The sequence below is a fragment of the Pantherophis guttatus genome, chromosome 4 (assembly GCF_059756535.1).
Source record: "Pantherophis guttatus breed Tessera chromosome 4, ASM5975653v1, whole genome shotgun sequence".
Classification (NCBI taxonomy): domain Eukaryota; kingdom Metazoa; phylum Chordata; class Lepidosauria; order Squamata; family Colubridae; genus Pantherophis; species Pantherophis guttatus.
In genome coordinates this window covers 2,146,191-2,166,134 of record NC_142066.1, presented here as the reverse complement: position 1 = coordinate 2,166,134, position 19,944 = coordinate 2,146,191, and the positions used below count along the sequence as shown (strand labels likewise).

Below are 19,944 nucleotides of genomic sequence, written 5' to 3'. Positions count from 1 at the left end.
CATAAAAGCCAGTGGGTGACTTTGGGCCAATCACCAGGAGACGGTGAGTTCTAGTCTCGCCTTAGGCATTAAAAGCTGCTGGGTGAAGCAATCACTAGGAGATGGTGAGTTCTAGTTTTACCTTGGCATGAAAACCAGCTGGGTGACTTTTCACCAATCACCAGGAGACGGTGAGTTCTAGTCCCGCCTTAGGCATGAAAGCCAGCTGGGTGACTTTGGGCCAATCCCTTCCTCTCAGCCCAGCCCACCTCACAGGATCGTTGTGGGGAAATCAGAACGAGGAATGTGGGGTTTGGTTTTTTTTGATATATTCACCGTCTTATTTGTAGCAATAGTAAAAGTGGGGTACAAATCAATCAATTGATCACAAATTTAAAAATACTTCCCAATTTATTGAGATTTACGAGTTTGAGATTGGTGGGAAAGACTTCCTACAGGACGTAAACTCCAGAAGAAAATTTCTGCTAAATCTTTCACTGGAAGATAAAAATCACATTTCCGTGAGAAAACAAGTCTTGGGAAAAGAGGAATTTTGGCCTAAATCTGGAGAAAACCTTCAGGGTCCGAGCACAGTCACGGCCGAAATCCGTCGGTTGGACAAAGCCGGAAAAAACACCGATGCATCAGAGAAGCGAGGAATTCTGGGAAAAAAACCTTCGGGGGGGGGCGGCGAAATCCAGTCCCTTCCTTTGGTTGGAAAAAGGAAAGGAGACCAAGAAGAAAGATTTCGGGGCATCTCCCGAAACCCCTCGGAGATTTTTGCTCCCTGAAACTCCTCTTGACAGTTGTGTCTATGCACAAACTCCCGTCCTCAAAGTTCACAACGTCTGTGCGGAAGGATTCACACCCCGTCCGGGAGTCGTGGTTATGCACCCGGCTTTGCGCACACCGGACGTGGCACCGTCGCACTGGCGCCGCCGTTCTTGTTCGGCTCCTCGCGGTCCCACCTGCCGCAGCAGAAGAGGTCTGGTCTTCCGGGCTAGGAAACGCCCCCCTCGACGCCCGACGGCGAGGAGCACCACCACAGCCGGAGAGCGTTGTCGCCCCGTGGCCGAGGAAGGGTGGAGGGCAGACGGTCCCTTCCTCCTTCTCCTCCTTCCGCCTCATCCTCTCCACTGTCCGGCAGGTCGGGAAACTGGCGCTGGCCAGAGGCCGTGGCCAACAGAGGGAGGGTGGGGTGGAGGCTGAAAGGAAGAGGCGGGAGGATTAGGTTCAAGGCCCGAGTAGCCACATCTGGAACGCCAGCCCGGCTCTTACGGATTAAGGGTGACCCCCACAGCTGGAGGAGCTATTAGAAAGAGGCAGCATAAGCACCGGATGCAGCATTAATACCCCGCAGGGATTGGGGGGGCTCTGCTACAGATCCAGAGGATGGGAGAACGCCCCATCGCAAAACTGGAACCGGAGACTTTCATTTTACTTATTTTACTTCCTATTTTGATTCTATTCTTCTTCCTAATTAACTCTATTCTATTCTAATTCTATATTTTATAATTCATTCTATTCTATTCTATTCTATTCTTCTGTTCTGTTCTTATATTTTATTATTTGTTCTAATTCTATATTTTATTATTCATTCTAATTCTATATTTTATTATACATTCTATTCTATTCTATATTTTATTATTCATTCTATTCTATACTAATTCTATATTTTTACACATTTTATTCTATACTAATTCTATATTCTATTCTAATTCTATATTTTATTATACATTCTATTCTATATTTTATTCATTCTATTCTAATTCTATAATTTATTATACATTCTATTCTATTCTATATTTTATTATTCATTCTATTCTAATTCTATATTTTATTATACATTTTATTCTATACTAATTCTATTTTATTATTCATTCTATTCTAATTCTATTTTATTATTCATTCTATTCTAATTCTATATTTTATTATACATTTTATTCTATACTAATTCTATTTTATTATTCATTCTATTCTAATTCTATATTTTATTATTCATTCTATTCTAATTCTATATTTTATTATACATTCTATTCTATTTTATTATTCATTCTATTCTATACTAATTCTATATTTTATTATACATTTTATTCTATACTAATTCTATATTTTATTATTCATTCTATTCTAATTGTTTCCTAACAAGTTGGGACCTCAACTCCCAGAATCCCTTTCGAGCACAGCCAAGTTTCCTCAGCTGTTGTTTACTAACAAGTTGGGACTTCAATTCCCAGAATTCTTAGCTGTGCTTGAAAGGGATTCTGGGAGTTGAAGTCCAACTAGTTTGCAAACTACAGAGCACAGCCAGGTTTCCTCAGCTCTGCTGTTTCCTAACAAGTTGGACTCCAACTCCCAGAATCCCTTTCGAGCACAGCACGTTTCCTCAGCTCTGTTGTTTCCTAACAATTTAGGACTTCAACCCCCAGAATCCCTTTCGAGCACAGCTATGTTTCCTCAGCTGTTGTTTCCTAACAAGTTGGATGTCAACTCCCAGAATCCCTTTCAAGCACAGCCAAACTTCCTTGGCTGTTGTTTCCTAACATGTTGGGACTTCAACTCCCAGAATCCTTAGCTGTGCTTGAAAGGGATTCTGGGAGTTGAAATCCAACTTGTTTGCAAACCACAGAGCATAGCCAGGTTTCCTCAGCTCTGTTGTTTCTTAACAAATTGGACTTCAGCTCCCAGAATCCCTTTCGAACACAGACATGTTTCCTCAGCTCTGTTGTTTCCTAACAAATTGGACTCCAACTCCCAGAATCCCTTTCAAGCACAGCCATGTTTCCTCAGCTCTGCTGTTTCCTAACAAGTTGGACTTCAACTCCCAGAATCCCTTTCAAGCAGCCATGTTTCCTCAGCTGCTGTTTCCTAACAAGTTGGACTTCAACTCCCAGAATCCCTTTCAAGCACAGCCATGTTTCCTCAGCTGTTGTTTCCTAACAAGTTGGGACTTCAACTCCCAGAATCCTTAGCTGTGCTCAAAAGGGATTCTGGGAGTCGAAGTCCAACTTGTTTGCAAACCACAGAGTAGTAGAAGAAGCTGGTTCAAACAGGGTCTCTCTCTCTCTGCTTGCGGGGAGTCAGAGCTGTCCTGGGTGGGCAGCGGGAAGCAGAGGCACTCCGACACCCCAATACACACCTTAAAAGCTTTGGGGGTCACTCCTCACCCCCCCCCCCACAAACCCCTGCGGGATTCTAGAGCCCAGTTTGAACCTTAAAAGGCAGACCCTCGAATTCCTCCTTCCCAATGGCACCCGAGCAGAATTCGCACCTGATCCCGTTCACACAGTCTCCCACGGCCTGGAACTGCAGGACGGGCTGTAACACGGCCGGGGGGTCATCAGGGGGAGGCTGGGTGGTGTCCCAGGCCGTAATCTGGCCACTGGTGTTCCCACTCAGCAAATACCGTCCGCTCCTGTTGAGGAAAAAGCACGAGAAATCCGCTTGAATTGCAGCTAGTCCTCGACTCGTGGCCAAAATGGAGCCCGTTTCGTGACCCAACTAGGTAACGTCATCAGCACTGGAAGAGAGGGAGGCTTGCTCCCTGTTTATATAGGGTGGAGCTTGCCTTGCTCATGTTGGTCGGGGTGTGTTTCTCTTCTCAGTGCTTCTTCTATTAGGGTATTGTTTTCTGCTGGGTTGTTTGTCTGGGGTTAATCCCTGCTTATCTGAATGTCGGCTGGTGGACAGTTGTGTGTTCTGGTCTATTTGTAGCCCAGATGGGGTAACCTAGTTGGGTCATGAAACGTCTGTAAGATAAGCACCAAGGTCAGAGAACAGCAAGGACCCTACAGTCCCCCTCCTCTCCTCTTCCTCCTTTTCCTCCTATACCCCACCTGCTCCTCTTCTTCCTACCCCCTCCTCCTTCTCTCCTTCCTCTTACCTTGCTCTTCCTCTTCCTCCTATCCTCCTTCTACCCTCCTCCTCCTATTCTCATTGTCCTCTCCCTCCTATACTCCTCTTTCTATAACCCTCCTCCTCCTTCTACTCTCCTCCTCCTCTTATCGTCCTCATCTCCTCTTCCTCTTCCTCCTATACTCGTGCTCCTCTTCCTCCTACCCCCTCCCCCTCCTATTCTGTCCTCTCCCTCCTATACTCCTCTTCCTCCTTTCTATAACCCTCCTCCTCCCCCTATACTCACCTCCTCCTCTCTTCCTCCTTTTTCTTACCCCCTCCTCCTCCTATTGTCCTCACCTCCTCCTCTTCCTATCCTCCTCCTGCTCCTCTTCCTCCTTTCTATCCCCCTCCTCCTCCTATTCTGTCCTCTCCCTCCCCTCTCCCTCCTATACTCCTCTTCCTCCTTTCTATAACCCTCCTCCTCCTCTACTCCCCTCCTACTCCTCTTCCTTTCTCCTATCCCCCTCTTCCTTCTACCCCTTCCTCCTATTCTCATTGTCCTCTTCCTCCTCTTTCTATAACCCTCCTCCTCCTTCTACCCTCTTCTCATCATCCTCACCTCCTCTTCCTCCTATACTCCTCCTGCTCCTCTTCCTCCTTTTTCCTATCCCCTCCTACTCCTCCTAGTCTAATCGTCCTCACCCCCTTCTCTTCTTTCTATACTCCATCCATTCCTCTTCCTCCTCTTTCTATCACCGTCCTCCTATCCTTCCTCTTCCTCCTACCTGCTCCTTCTCTCCTCATTGTCCTCCCCCCCTCTTCTTCCCCCCTCCCTTCTAGCCCTGATGAGGTTCCCTAGTTGGGTCACGAAACGTTTGCAAGAAAACCCCCCAGCTCAGAGACGCACACCCCTCTCCCCAAGGATCCCCGACGAAGTAGAAAACCATCTCCCCCCAGAGATGAGGACAGGAGGGGGATCCCCTCCAGACGATCACTTACGGATCCAGGTCAAAATACATCCTCTGGTTGGTGGCCACCGTACGGGAGAGCGAGAAGACGATTTCGCCTGGCTGTCGGAGGTCCCAGCAGAGAATCTCGGCGTCCTGGCGGGGAATCGAGACGCTTAAAAAAAAACGGAGAAGGAACGAGCCGAGCTCCCGTCTCCTTAACCCGCCAGCCAGCCCAGAACTGGGTTCAAGTAACAAGACAGCCGCTGTACCGTTGCTAAGTCCCTCCCTCCCACCCAGCTTCGGGCTTTTCTACCTTACGGCCGCCGGTGAAGAGGTAAAAGCCGTCCGGGGAGAAGACGGCGTGGGTGACGCCCCCGCGGTGCCCGACGAGCATCGCCAAGGGGTCCCCCTCGGCGCAGGAGTAGAGGCCGACGGTCTTTGCGTACGACGCGCAGGCGTAGAGCGGTTGCGTCGGGCTGAACGCGATGCAGGAGATAATTCCGCTTTGCCCTTGTTTCTTCACTGGAAAGAAAAGGGGGCCCCTAATTAATCCACCATTAAAATCCATGCAGCTATGAAACGGGGGCTTTCGGGGGGGGACAGGGACCCCCCCCACCCCGATGCACCCCATTTGGAGGTTCTCCCGATGCCAGAAGACGGGACGATGTGAATCCGGCTGGCGTCCCACGTTCGACAACGTTCGACACTGGAAGAAGCGACTTACGACCGTTTTCCCCACACGTACGACCGTTTGCGGCATCCCCCGTGGTCGCGTGATCAAAAACCGGACGCTCGGCACAACTGGCTCGTATTTATGACGGTCGCGGCGTCCGGGATGGGGGTGGGGGTGTCACACGATCCCCTTTGCGACTGTCCGACAAGCAAAGTCAACAGGGGAGGGAGCCGGATTCACTTAACGACCACGTGACTCGCTTAACAACTGCAGGGATTTACTGGCGAGAAAGGTCGTAAAACGGGGCAAAATTCAGTTAACAACTGTCTCAATTGGCAAAATTAGAAATTTGGGGCTCCATTGTGGATGTAATTCGAAGAGAACCTGTATTCTAATGTGAGTGTTTTTTTAAAAAAATCCTGGCCCCTTTAAGAGGCATGGACTTCAACTCCCAGAATTCCACAGCCAGTGACGCTTATGGGAGACAAGGACTTATGGGAGTTGAAGTCCACGCCTCTTAAAGGGACCATTTTTAATTATTACAGATTACTTTTTATATGGATCCTTTAGAGGGGAGGAACTTTTAAAAAGGACATTGTCACGAGATGGCTAAGAGTAGTCCTCGACGTACGACCACAAGGGAGCTCCAAACCTCTGTCGCTAAGCGAGACAGTGAATCGCTGCAACCGTCATAAATAGGAGTCGGCTGCCAAGTGCCCGAATTTTCATATGACCATGGGCCAGCGGTCGTTAAGCATGAAAAAACAGGCCGAAATCGCTTTCTCCACTGCCGTCGTAACTCAAAAACGGCCGCTAAAAGAACGGTCGTAAGTGGAGAACTACCTGATTTGACTCCAGATTTCAGCTGCCTGGGGACCCGGGCTTCGCCCTCGGACCCGAACTCAGCTCCTCAAACTCACCGAACGTTGGTCTGTTTTCGCACGACCGTCCGGGCCGTGACGTGTCGAACACGCGAACCATCTTGTCGAAGCCGCAAAAGAGCCGGGCACCGTCCGGAGTGAAGCAGAGCGAGTGGGCAGCCGTCAGCTCGTCCTGGATGGAAAGGGCAAGACGGGTCTGCGGTCAAGCTCTTCCGCAGAAGAACGGTAAGCCCGTTTTTTTCTCTCCCCAGGCTCCTAGAAAGGCTCTGGTGCCTGGGGAGAGCAAAAAACGGGCCTTCCTGTCCCACCGGAAGTTGGCAAATGGGCCGTTTCTGGCCTCTGGGGGGGATGGGAAGGCCGTTTTCGCCCTCCCCAGGCTCCTAGAAAGGCTCTGGAGGCTGGGGAGAGCAAAAAACGGGCCTTCCTGTCCCACCGGAAGTTGGCAAATGGGCCGTTTCCGGCCTCTGGGGGGATGGGAAGGCCGTTTTCGCCCTCCCCAGGCTCCTAGAAAGGCTCTGGAGGCTGAGGAGAGCAAAAAACGGGCCTTCCTGTCCTACCGGAAGTTGGCAAATGGGCCATTTCCGGCCTCTGGGGGGATGGGAAGGCCGTTTTCGCCCTCCCCAGGCTCCTAGAAAGGCTCTGGAGGCTGAGGAGAGCAAAAAACGGGCCTTCCTGTCCTACCGGAAGTTGGCAAATGGGCCATTTCCGGCCTCTGGGGGGATGGGAAGGCCGTTTTCGCCCTCCCCAGGCTCCTAGAAAGGCTCTGGAGGCTGAGGAGAGCAAAAAAACGGGCCTTTTCCCCCTCACCGAGGCCCTCCGGAGGCAGGAAACAGCCTGTTTCCCTACTTCCAGTGGGCCCAGAAGGCCCGAAAATCAGCTGGCGCCGGAGCTGAGCACGTGTGCCCACCGATACGGCTACGCCATGCCACCTGTGGCACGTGTGTCATAGGTTCGCCATCACGGCCCTTCCCCATTTCTGACCGATGGCAGTCCGGTCTCTTCTTGAAAAGCTTCCAGGCACTTTTTGGGCGAGCGTGTGTTTGTATGTGATTGTGATTGTAGAGTCACAACCTTCTCCCAGGAATTATTATTATTATTATTATTATTTTTGGGGGGGGAGTCTTTTAAAAATTAGGTTGCCTTCATTACGGAACAGAATCACAGAAGAGTTGGAAGGGACCTTAGAGGTCTTCCAGTCCAGCCCCCAGCTCAAGCAGGAGAATCTAGACCATTTCAGACACATGTCTGTCCAGCCTCTTCTTTAAAAACCTCCAGGGATGGAGTAAGCACCCACAACATCTGGTGGCAAGGAGTTCCACTGGTTAATTATTTAGAATAACGGTGTTGGAAGGGGCCTTGGAGGTCTTCTAATCCGAGAAAAGGCATCACTCGGGCATCATGGAGGCTTTCGAGAAGAGACCGGACTGCCATTTGTCAGAAATGGTGTAAGGTGGAGGGGGTTGGACTAGATGACCTACGAGGTCCCTTCCAACTCTGTTAATCTGTATCTGTATCTAATTTATACCATCCCTGGTCCAATGGATGTCCAGTCTCTTCTTAACAACTTCCAGTGATGGAGCAAGCAGCCACAACTTCCGGTGGCGAGGAGTTCCACTGGTGAATTGTCCTCACTGTTGGGAAGTTTCTCCTCAATTCCAGGTTGCTTCTCTCCTTGATGAGTTTCCACCCGTTGCTTCTTCTCCTGCCTTCGGGTGCTTTGGAGAATAGCTTGACCTCCTTTCCTTTGGGGCAGCCCCTCAGATATTGGGAGGCTGCTATCATGTCTCCCCTAATCCTTCTTTTCATCAAAATAGACATAATCAGTTCCTGCAACCGTTCATCGTATAGTCCAGCAAGGGGGCTCAACTAGAGGACCTCCAAGGTCCCTTCCAACACTGTTATTCTAATAACTAACCAGTGGAACTCCTTGCCACCAGACGTTGTGGGTGCTTGCTCCATCGCTGGAGGTTTTTAAGAAGAGACCGGACAGACACTTGTCTGAAATGGTCTAGATTGAGCTGGGGGCTGGACTAGAGGACCTCCAAGGTCCCTTCCAACTCTGTTATTCTGTATGTTTTAGCCTCCAGTTCCCTAAATCCTTTTTCTTGCTCTTCTCTGCACTCAAAACATCTTTTTTTTTTAATAGCGTGGACCAAAACTGGATGGGATAGTCCAAGCTTGGCTCATTAACAGAACAAAATAAGTACAGACAACTTCGAAGGATTAATTAACTCCATTTCTGGACAAGATACAAAGCCCAGGAAGCTGGGGGTGGGGGGGGGATGAGTACCAGGGGTGAAATGCTTCCGGTTCGGACCGGATCGCCCGATCCGGTAGCAAAGGAGGCGGGTGGTTCGGAGAACCGGTAGCAAAAATCCCTGCCCCCCCTCCCTCATAGCCCAGCTGAGCCACGCAATCATCAGAGGCTTTTTTTTAATTTTTAAAAGCATTTTTTCTACAAACTCTTTGGCCGAAAAAATGCTTTTAAAAGTAAAAAAAAAAGCCTCTGCCGATCAGGCAAGTCAGCTGGGATCGTCAGAGGCTTAAAAAAGAAAAAGAAAAGCCTCTGCAGATCAGGCAAGTCAGCTGGGATCGTCAGAGGCTTTAAAAAAAAAAAGCCTCGGCAGATCAGGCAAGTCAGCTGGGATCGTCAGAGGCTTTTAAAAAAAAAAAGCCTCTGCTGATCAGGCAAGTCAGTTGGGATCGTCAGAGGCTTTAAAAAGAAAAAGAAAAGCCTCTGCAGATCAGGCAAGTCAGCTGGGATCGTCAGAGGCTTAAAAAAAAAAAAGAAAAGAAAAGCCTCTGCCGATCAGGCAAGTCAGCTGAGATCGTCAGAGGCTTTTAAAAACATTTTTTCTACAACCTCTTTGGCCGAAAAAACGCTTTTAAAAGTAAAAAAAGCCTCTGCCGATCAGGCAAGCCAGCTGGGATCGTCACAGAGGCTTAAAAAAAAAAAAAGAAAAGCCTCTGCCGATCAGGCAAGTCAGCTGGGATCGTCAGAAGCTTTTAAAAGCATTTTTTCTACAAACTCTTTGGCCAAAAAAATGCTTTTAAAAGTAAAAAAAGCCTCTGCAGATCAGGCAAGTCAGCTGGGATCGTCAGAGGCTTAAAAAAAAAGCGTCTGCCGATCAGGCAAGTCAGCTGGGATCGTCAGAGGCTTTAAAAAGAAAAAGAAAAGCCTCTGCTGATCAGGCAAGTCAGCTGGGATCGTCAGAGGCTTTAAAAAGAAAAAGCCTCTGCAGATTAGGCAAGTCAGCTGGGATCATCAGAGGCTTTTAAAAGCATTTTTTCTACAACCTCTTTGGCCGAAAAAAATGCTTTTAAAAGTAAAAAAAAGCCTCTGCTGATCAGGCAAGTCAGCTGGGATTGTCAGAGGCTTAAAAAAAAAAGAAAAGCCTCTGCTGATTAGGCAAGTCAGCTGGGATCGTCAGAGGCTTTTAAAAGCATTTTTTCTACAACTTCTTTGGCCGAAAAAAATGCTTTTAAAAGTAAAAAAAAGCCTCTGCTGATCAGGCAAGTCAGCTGGGATCGTCAGAGGCTTAAAAAAAAAAGAAAAGCCTCTGCTGATTAGGCAAGTCAGCTGGGATCGTCAGAGGCTTTTAAAAGCATTTTTTCTACAACCTCTTTGGCCGAAAAAAATGCTTTTAAAAGTAAAAAAAAGCCTCTGCAGATCAGGCAAGTCAACTGGGATCGTCAGAGGCTTAAAAAAAAAAGCCTCTGCAGATCAGGCAAGTCAGCTGGGATCGTCAGAGGCTTTTAAAAGCATTTTTGTACAACCTCTTCAGCCGAAGAGTCATATTACCCCCTCTCCCACCAAGCCACGCCCACAGAACCTGTAGTAACCAATTTTACAATTCACCACCGATGAGTACCCCTTTCAGACCTACTCACCAAGTGGTTGTAGGGGCGAAAAGAGGCCCGGAGCTGCCCACTGAAGGCATCCCACAAATGGACAGGGTTGTCTCGGCTGCTGCTGGCCAGGCTGCACGGGGAGAGAAGGCAAGGGATAAGGAAGGCTGGCACGGACTACCACCAAGCCACGAAATTTCATTTTAACGTATGCCGATCAGTGTACATTCAAAGTGAAAATAATTATTTCTATTTCTATTTCTATTTCTATTTCTATTTCTATTTCTATTTCTATTTCTATTTCTATTTCTATTTCTATTTCTATTTCTATTTCTATTTCTATTCTCTTTTGGGTTTTTTTTTTGGTGGCCTAAACCGAACAAAACTCCTCATCGGTGATAAGAAAGGCATCCGGCCAGTAAAACACTCAGCTCCGTTCAGTTGCCCAAACTCCACCCCTGCAAAGGATTATGGGGTCGTTTTTTTTTTAAAAAGAGTACGATGATATAAGCCTAAATGCTGAGTGGTGCAGTGGCCTAGAGGTGGAACTCTCGCCTCACAATCGGGAGGCTGGGAGTTCGATCCTAGGTAGAGGCAGCTATTTCTCTCTCTCTCTCTGGGCGCAATGAGAATATAGCTGCCGAACAAAACTCCTCATCGGTGATAAGAAAGGCATCCGGCCAGTAAAAAACTCAGCTCCGTTCAGTTGCCCAAACTCCACCCGGCAGGGGATTATGGGGTCGTTTAAAAGATGATGATCCTAAGTGGGTTTTTTTTTTTCCAGGATGGGCTCCCATTTCTCTCTTTTTTTACAAAAAAAACAACAACAACACAGCACCCCTTTGTGGGTTTGAGGGAGCAAAAGCGACGCGCGCAACTTACAAGCAAGTTTCCGGTTGGGAGGAATTCATCAGCGGGAACCAGCAGTAGTCGTAGAGGGTGTCTCCTTCCGCCATGCGCAGGACGGGGCTCTGTGGAGGGAAAGAGGGGGAGAGGTGGGCTTCGAGCAGGGGGCCCCCGGAGGCTGACCAGGGACGGGGGGGCTCACACACCCCAAAGGCCCCGGGCCCCTTCTGAAAGGAGAGGGGGTCATTCAACCAGAGCAGCCTTTCTTTCTCGGCCTTGAAGATGGGGGGACTTCAACTCCCAGAATTCCCCCCAAGGATTTGCTCCCCAAAGGACAAAGACAGGACTGGAGGTGTGAATTCAGGCAGATTCACATTCCTTCTGTTTGCATCTCCTTCCTTCCTTCCTTCCTTCCTTCCTTCCCTATCTCCTTCCTACCTCTCTGTTCCTCCCCGTCTTCTTCCTTTTCTATTTCATTTCTCTCTCCTTCTTTCCTTTTCTATTTTCTTTCTTCCTTTTCTCTTTCTTTCCTCTCTCCATCCCCATCTCCTTCCTTTTTTTCTATTTCCTCTTTCCCTTCTTCCTTTCCTTCCCTTTCTTCCTTTCCTTTTTTCCTTCCTTCCTCATCTCGTCTCTCTCCTTCCTTCTCATCTCCTTCCTTCCTTTTCTATTTCATTTCTCCCTTTCTTCCTTTCCTTTCCTATTTTCTTCCTTCCTTTTCTCCTTCCTTCCTTCTCATCTCCTTCTTCCTTTTCTATTTCATTTCTCCCTTTCTGTCTTTCCTTTTCTATTTTCTTCCTTCCTTCCTTCTCATCTTCCTTCCTTCTCTCATCTCCTTCTTCCTTTTCTTTCATTTCTCCCTCCTTTCTTCCTTTCCTTTTCTATTTTCTCCCTTCCTTTTCTCTCTCTCCTTCCTTCTCTCATCTCCTTCTTCCTTTTCTTTCATTTCTCCCTTTCTTCCTTTCCTTTTCTATTTTCTTCCTTCCTTTTCTCTTTCCTTCCTTCCCTTCTCCCCATCTCCTCCTTCCTTTTCTATTTCATTTCTCCCTTTCTTCCTTTCCTTTTCTATTTTCTTCCTTCCTTTTCTCTCTCCTTCCTTCCTTCCTTCCCTTCTCCCCATCTCTTTCTTCCTTTTCTATTTCATTTCTCCCTTTCTTCCTTTCCTTTTCTATTTTCTTCCTTCCTTTTCTCTCCTTCCTTCCTTCTTCTCATCTCCTTCCTTCCTTTTCTATTTCATTTCTCCCTCCTTTCTTCCTTTCCTTTTCTCATCTCCTTCCTTCCCTTCTCCCCAATCTCCTTCCTTCCTTTTCTCCTTCCTCTCCCCCGGCTTCCTTTCTTTCCTTTTTCTTCCTTCCTTTTCTATCTCCTCCCTCGCTTCCACAGTGTGGCCTGCCCCCCCCCACACACACACATCCACAATTCGGCAGTCACAACTGAGGCTCTTTCTGGAGGGAGCTCCACTCTGCAACCAGCGTTGTTTGGGAGAAAACAGGAGAAGGAAGGAAGGAGTACAGGCAGTCCTCGACTTACGACCGCCCCTTTAGTGCCCGAAGTCACTGAAAAAAGGGCACTTATGACCGTCCTCACACTTATGACAACATCCCTGCGGTCACGTGTTTAAAATTTAGGCACTTAACAACTTGCATTTTTTTTTACAAAGGGGAGTGACCTTCGCAGCCGGCTTCCGACAAGCAAAGGAAATGGAGGAAGCCAGATTTGCTTAACGACTGCGTGATTCACTTAACAACAGTGGCTCCCCAAAAATGGGGGTGACTCCCTAAAGAACTGCCTGGCTTAGCAACAGAAATTCAGCCCCCAATTGTAGTTGTAAATCAAGGACTGGCCTGTAAGACACTGAGCTTGTCGATCAGAAAAGTCGGCAGTTTGGCGGTTCGAATCCCTCGTATGGGTCTCCGGCGTGAGCAGGGGGTTGGACTAGATAACCTCCAAAGTCCCTTCCAACTCCGTTACCGTCATTAAGTAGATTTGCTTATTTATACACTGACTTATTCAACAGGCAAGCCCTCAACTTACGACCACAAGAGAGGCCCAAATTTTCAATGGCCGAGCGAGACATTAGTTGAATCGGCGTCGCCCCGTTTTACGACCTTCCCTGCCACAATCGTTAAGCGAATCACCACGGTTGTTTAAGCGAGTGACATGGTCGTTAAGCGAATCCGGCTTCCCCCTCATGGACTTGGCTCGTCAGAAGGTCGCAAAATGGGATGGCGTGACACACACACACACACACACACACATACCCTCCGGGACGCTGTGACCATCGTAAATACGATCCTACGCCCCTTTCCTTCAGCGCCGTCGTAACTTTGAACGGTCACTAAGCAAACCTGTCGTAAGTCGAGGACTGCCGGGGAGCCCAAACGGACCAATAAATCCACCTACCATTTCAGCCACGTCTCCCCACTGCTCCGCATAAAACTCCACAGGAAGATTGTATATTCGCAGCGTGTTGTCGGCACTGTTGGTAACCAGGCAAGTCCCATCGGGGGCCCTGTAGAAGGAGGGGAGGGGGGTCAGACACACCCCAAAAGAGGGTCTCCCCCCCATTCAAGAGGGGGTTCCATTCCCAGCCCATCTCACGAAGCGAGTCATTTTTTTAATTCGGCCACAAACTTGGGGAGGAGGATAACACAAAGCTGACCAAAAATCGTTTTATTCCAATGTTTCTCAACCTCAGCAAGGTTTACGATGGGTGGACTTCAACTCCCAGAATTCCCCAGCCGGCATGGGGAATTCTGGGAGTTGAAGTCCACCCCTCTTAAAGCACACTGCCTGGGGAATTCTGGGAGTTGAAGTCCACCCGTCTTAAAGCATGCTGGGTGGGGAATTCTGGGAGTTGAAGTCCACCCCTCTTAAAGCACACTGGCTGGGGAATTCTGGGAGTTGTAGTCCACTCATCTTAAATCACACTGGCTGGGGAATTCTGGGAGTTGAAGTCCATTTCTCTTAAATCACACTGGCTGGGGAATTCTGGGAGTTGAAGTCCACCCATTTTAAATCACACTGGCTGGGGAATTCTGGGAGTTGAAGTCCACCCATCTTAAAGTTGCTGGGGTTGAGAAATACCGGATCGACCCGAAAAAATTCTGCTGTGGAGATCTATTATCTTCCTTCTAAGAGCTTCTCACCTACTTTCAACTGGAACTTGTGCCCATCTGCTTGCCCCATAGAATCCTTCTTTCTCCCATTTTTAACCCCTTCCCACACGGTCATTCGGCTGCCTTCTTTTTCCTTCTTTCGCCCTTCCCACCACCTCCATCGCTGCTGGGACCAGTCTCCGGGTCCCTAGGTGGGCTTCTTCTGTCCAGTCCCACCGAAGGAGAAGAAGATCTCCTGGAGTAGGTTGGAGAATTCTCCATGTCTTAAGGGACAGGACCGGACAGAAGAACCCAACGACCCAAATCCAGAACAAGGGACTAAGATGATCAAAGGCCTGGAGACTAAAATCTACAAAGAACGGTTGCAGAATTTGGGTTTGGCTAGTCTGCAGAAAAGAAGAATTAGGGGGGGACATTATAGCATTATCCCAGTATTCGAGGGGCTGCCCCAAAGAAGAGGAGGGGGTCGAACTATTCTCCAAAGCACCAGAAGGCAGGACAAGAAGCAACGGATGGAAACTCATCAAGGAGAGAAGCAACCTGGAATTAAAGAAGAAACTTCCCAACAGCGAGGACAATTAACCAGTGGAACAGCTTGCCACCAGAAGTTGTGAATGCTCCAACACTGGACGTTTTTAAAAAGAGATTGGACAGCCAAGCAGGGGGTTGGACTAGAAGACCTCCAAGGTCCCTTCCAACTCTCTTCTGATTGATTGAAGTGGGAAGCGGCCTTCGTCTCCAAGACCCAGGTAGCCCCACCTGCCCAACGAAAGAGCTCTCCGCCGGCTACTTACCACTTGCAGCCCTTCAAGTAGTTTTCTGGGGTGCGACTATACTCGGCCCACGAGCCTGTCAAAAGTCGGGGGGCCTCCACGAAGTCGTACGCCGGATAGCTAGGAGACAAGGAGAAATAGGGCAGTCGCATCTCGTGAACTAACCTACTAACTGCTACTAACCAATACTATAAACACTGCTAACTAATCTACCTTCAACGAATCTACCATCACGATGAGCGATGATGTTACCAAGGTTTGGGTCATGAAAATAACGCGCAAGAACAAAACTAAGCTCAGAGACCATCAAGGAACACACAGTTCTCTTCCTCCTCCTGTCTGCAAACCTCCTAGCACTGATGAAGTTACCTATTTGGGTCATGAGACGTCCACAAGAAAACCACCAAGTTTAGAGAGCACCCAGGAACCTACAGTCTTTGTCCTCCTCCTCCTCCTTCTTCCTTTCTCTCCTTCTCCTGTTCTCCTCCTCCCTTTCTCTGCAAACCCCACTCCCCTTCCAGCACTGATGAAGTTACCTACTTGGGTCATGAGACGTCCGCAAGTAAAAAACTCCAAACTCCGAGACCCTCGCTAAACTGCCTTCCCCAACTCTAACCAGGCCAAGCCACAAAACCACAGAGCAGAAGATCTCCTCCAACCCTATTCTTCTTCTAGGTCCGTATCCAGGAGGAGAAACCTATTCCGAGATCTTCCTTTCTCCAGGATCACGGAAGGCCCCGTGGTCCTGTCTAAACTGAGCCGTGTTTCATTCAGAAGACCCGCAACTCACTAATATTCCCCTCCGTCGGTCCATGCTTCATTTTCTTCAACTACTTCCTCCTCCTTCTCGTTGTCCAGCTTTTCCTTGGAGTCCAGCACGGCGTCCTTGAAGCTGGATTCTTCTTCCTCTCGAGAAAGTCCATGGACAGCTGGATTTTCTTCTTCTCGAGCTCCGTTTAGCCTCGGGACTTTAGAAGCTGGTCCAGATGTTTCTCCAGCTTCCCCACCATTGTCGGTTAACTGTGGCAAGTCCGGCATAACCGGAGGACCCTCTGCAGAGAGTTCGGCGTCCATCAGGAATTCTTCAAAAGGGTCTTCGAGACAACGGTCACTAAACGAGACTCGTTTCTACGAAGCATTTATCCTGGCTACAGCCAAAATTCCAGATTCACCTTCAAGTGGTTTTATTCATCCCAATTTAGGAAGGAAACGGAGGCCAAGAGGCAATGAGGTTTCTGTAGATTTAAAATATATATATATATATATTAATGTTGATTATGTTGAAATGGTAGCAAGTTATTCTGGGTAGAAGTATTCCAGACCAAAATAGAATTAATTTAGTAGTAGTAGATAAAGATTTCCTTGTATTGGGTAAAGCGAGGAAACTGACATTTAAAACCAAGATACTAGTCCTTTGTTAATACAGGCAGTCCTTGATTTATAACCATTCGTTTTGTGACTGTTGGAAGTTACAACGGCATTGAAAAATGGGACTTATGACCGTTTTTCACACTTGTGACCATTGGTCAGGTGATTTAGATTCGGATGCTTGACCGCTGATTCACATTTATGACAGTTGCAATGTTATTCCCTTTTGCGACCTTCTGACAAGCAAAGTCAAAGAGGAAGGCAGATTCACTTAACAACCGTAGCAAGGAAGGTCGTAAAATGGGGCAAAACTCACTATAACAAATGTCTCACTCAGCAACAGAAACTTTGGGCTCAATTGGGGTCGTTAAGTCGAGGACTGCCTGTACAATTGTCAAATTAAATTACAATAAATGTGTCAAAAGGATTGATTTAATAAATAATCAATTAAAGGGAGGTCCTTGATTACATCAATAACTACGTATAATGGTAAATTATTCCACAATTTAGTGAAATGACAAACTAAGGAATTTCCCATTCATTTATGATTAATTTAAGAAAGAATAAATTAAAGGGGTGTCCTTCATTATATCAATAATTTTATGTATAAATTATTACACAGTTCAATGAAATAACAAACTAAGGGGTGTCCATTCATTTATGACGATTAATTAAATAATAAATGAAGAGGTGTCCTTCATTGCACTAATAATTTTATGTATTGTACAAAATTATTACACAATTCGATCAAATAACAAACTTCCTTCCTTCCTTTATTATTAATTTAATAAATAATAAAGGGGATGTCCTTTATTATTTTATGCATAAATTATTACACAATTCAATGAAATAACAAACTTCCTTCCTTCATTTAGGATTAATTTAATAAACAATAAAGGGGGTATCCTTCATTATATCAATAATTTTGTATAAATTATTACACAATTCAATGAAATAACAAAGGGGTGTCCATTCATTTATGACGATTAATTAAATAAATAATTAAGGGGTGTCCTTCATTATATCAATAATTTTATGTATCATATAGTAAATTATTACACAATTCGATGAAATAACAAACTTCCTTCCTTCATTTGTGATTAATTTAATATTTATGATTTAATTTATGATTAATTCAATTTAATAAATGAAAGGATGGCCATCATTACATCAATTAACTTAATGCATAGTAATAAAACAGTTCAATGCAATGACAAGTCAAGGGCCGGTCGTCCTTATATTAATTTTTAATAAATTTATCAACATATTAATTCATTAATCATTATTTTTTAATAAATGATCAACTTAATAAATTAAGGGCTGGACAACCTTCAATCGATTGATAACAAGGAATTATCAATCCATTGGATGAAATAATAATAATACATTAAAGTCGGCCACCCTTCAAATTGAGCCTCCTGACCCGGCGGTGCAGCGTCACGGGAAAGCGCTGACACGTGTCTGGCTATGCGGGGGTCGACACGTGTCACCATCGTAACGGTGCGAAACGATACGATGCGTGTAGAATTGCGGAGCGCCGTCAGAGGGGAGCTCCGGGCCTCCCCGCGGCAGCTTTCCCCGGGAGGAGGAAGCGAAAGGCGGCCCGCCTTCTCCTGCCCTCCCGGAAGCTGCTTCCCCGCGTTGAGGCGACGGGCGGCGAAAGAGCCCCGCCATGACAGTTCGGGCTCCCGCCCTCTGAAGCCACGCCGCGTCTCGCGAGATTTGGAGGGTTTCAGGCTCCGCGCCATCTTTCTGCGCAGAGAAATAAGAAACCGAAGAGTAGACACCACCACACCGGATGTTTTAAATTGGAACTTCCGGGTACAGTATTGTCTTTAAATTCCTCCTTAAATATCAGAGAAAATTAAATCTGAATTAATTAGCTCAATTAGTTGAATGGTTGAATTAAATTAAAGAACTAAGTTGTGACCGCAACAGAGCCTAAAATTTCTTCTGCTAGGCGAGACATTGGCTAAGCAACGTTTAGCCCCCTTTTACGACCTTTCTGGCCACCGTTGTTAAGTGAATCGCAGCCGGTTGTTAAGTGAGTCACATGGGCATTAAGTGAATCCGGCTTCCCCCTGCACTTTGCTCGTCAGAAGGTCGCAAAAGGGTAACCACGGGACCATCATAAATATGAGTCAGTTGCCAACTTTCTGAATTATCATATGCCGAAACGGTCATAAGTGTGAAAAACGGTCATTAAATGAACTATCGTAAGTCGAGAATTACCTATATTTGGAAAGCTGGCGTGGCCAATGTCAACTCAGTTGAAGAGAGACTGATCCACTGCACAACCCTGCAGGGTAGACCACTGCGAATGCCCAAAATCAAGATTTTGCAGTTCCGTTTTGTTTAACGGCAGACAGGGGCACCCCCTCCTGGTCACGCCAGCTCCAGCATCCGTCCTGCAAGTCCCCTACTTACAACGGTCCTCTTAGCGACCGTTCCAAGTTACGGCGGCACTGAAAACTGTGACTTCTGACCATTTCTCATCCCGAGATCCAAATTCAGTCTCTCGGCAATTGACTCATACTTATGACGGTTAAATAATAATAATATTTACGTAAATAATAATAATAATAATCCTTCCTCCTTCTCTTTTCCACACAACAACACCCTGCGAGGTCGGTTGGGCAGTGAGAGATGGACTGGGCCCAAAGTCAACCAGCTGGCTTTCGTGTCTAAGGCGGGACTAGAACTCCCAGTCTCCTGGCGATTGGCCCAAAGAAACCCAGCCCTCTTTTGTGCCTAAGACGGGACTAGAACTCACTGTCTCCTGGTGATTGGCCCAAAGTCATCCAGCCGGCTTTCATGCCTAAAACGGGACTAGAACTCACTGTCTCCTGGTGATCGGCCCAAAGTCACCCAGCTCAGCTGGCTTTATGCCTAAAGCAGGACTAGAACTCCCAGTCTCCTGGTGATTGGCCCAAAGTAACCCATCCCTCTTTTATGCCTAAGGCGGGACTAGAACTCACTGTCTCCTGGTGATTGGCCCAAAGCCACCCAGCTGGCTTTCGTGCTTAAGACAGAACTAGAATTCACCGTCTCCTGGTGATTGGCCCAAAGTCACCTAGCTGGCATTTGTGCCTAAGGCAGGACTAGAACTCACCATCTCCTGGTGATTGGACCAAAGTCACCTAGCCAACTTTGATACCTAAGGCAGGACTAGAACTCACAGCCTTCTAGTGATTGGCCCAAAGTCACCTAGCTGGCTTTTCTAGGGTGAAACTAGAACTCACAGCCTCCTAGTGATTGGCCCAAAGTCACCTAGCCAACTTTGATACCTAAGGCAGGACTAGAACTCACAGCCTCCTAGTGATTGGCCCAAAGTCACCTAGCTGGCTTTTCTAGGGTGAAACTAGAACTCACAGCCTCCTAGTGATTGGCCCAAAGTCACCTAGCTGGCTTTTCTAGGGTGAAACTGGAATTCACCATCTCCTAGTGATTGGCCCAAAGTCACCTAGCTGGTTTTTCTAGAGTGAAACTAGAACTCACCATCTCCTGGTGATTGGCCCAAAGTCACCTAGCTGGTTTTTCTAGAGTGAAACTAGAACTCACCATCTCCTAGTGATTGGCCCAAAGTCACCTAGCTAGTTTTTCTAGAGTGAAACTAGAACTCACCATCTCCTGGTGATTGGCCCAAAGTCACCTAGCTGGTTTTTCTAG

The 19,944-nt window shown here is 47.1% G+C and overlaps 1 protein-coding gene across 5 annotated transcripts; it reads right to left on the bottom strand.

Moving 5' to 3' along the window:
- Positions 1-371: 371 nt before the first annotated feature.
- On the bottom strand, positions 372-17,999 carry WRAP53 (WD repeat containing antisense to TP53). Of its 5 annotated transcripts, none has more exons than XM_034408122.3 (11): positions 17,677-17,999; positions 15,698-16,142; positions 14,929-15,027; positions 13,419-13,527; positions 11,052-11,140; positions 10,212-10,302; positions 6,360-6,492; positions 5,080-5,288; positions 4,816-4,919; positions 3,251-3,394; positions 372-1,184 (listed from the first exon to the last, which is right to left on the bottom strand). In XM_034408122.3, the coding sequence occupies exons 2-11, from the start codon at positions 15,979-15,981 to the stop codon at positions 980-982; spliced, it is 1,467 nt and encodes a 488-aa protein (XP_034264013.2). In that variant the 5' UTR covers positions 15,982-16,142; positions 17,677-17,999; the 3' UTR covers positions 372-979. The 5 variants fall into 5 exon arrangements, with proteins under 5 accessions (XP_034264013.2, XP_034264015.2, XP_034264012.2 ...); XM_034408124.3 differs by having other exon boundaries at positions 17,699-17,999; XM_034408121.3 differs by having other exon boundaries at positions 17,662-17,980.
- Positions 18,000-19,944: the final 1,945 nt, after the last annotated feature.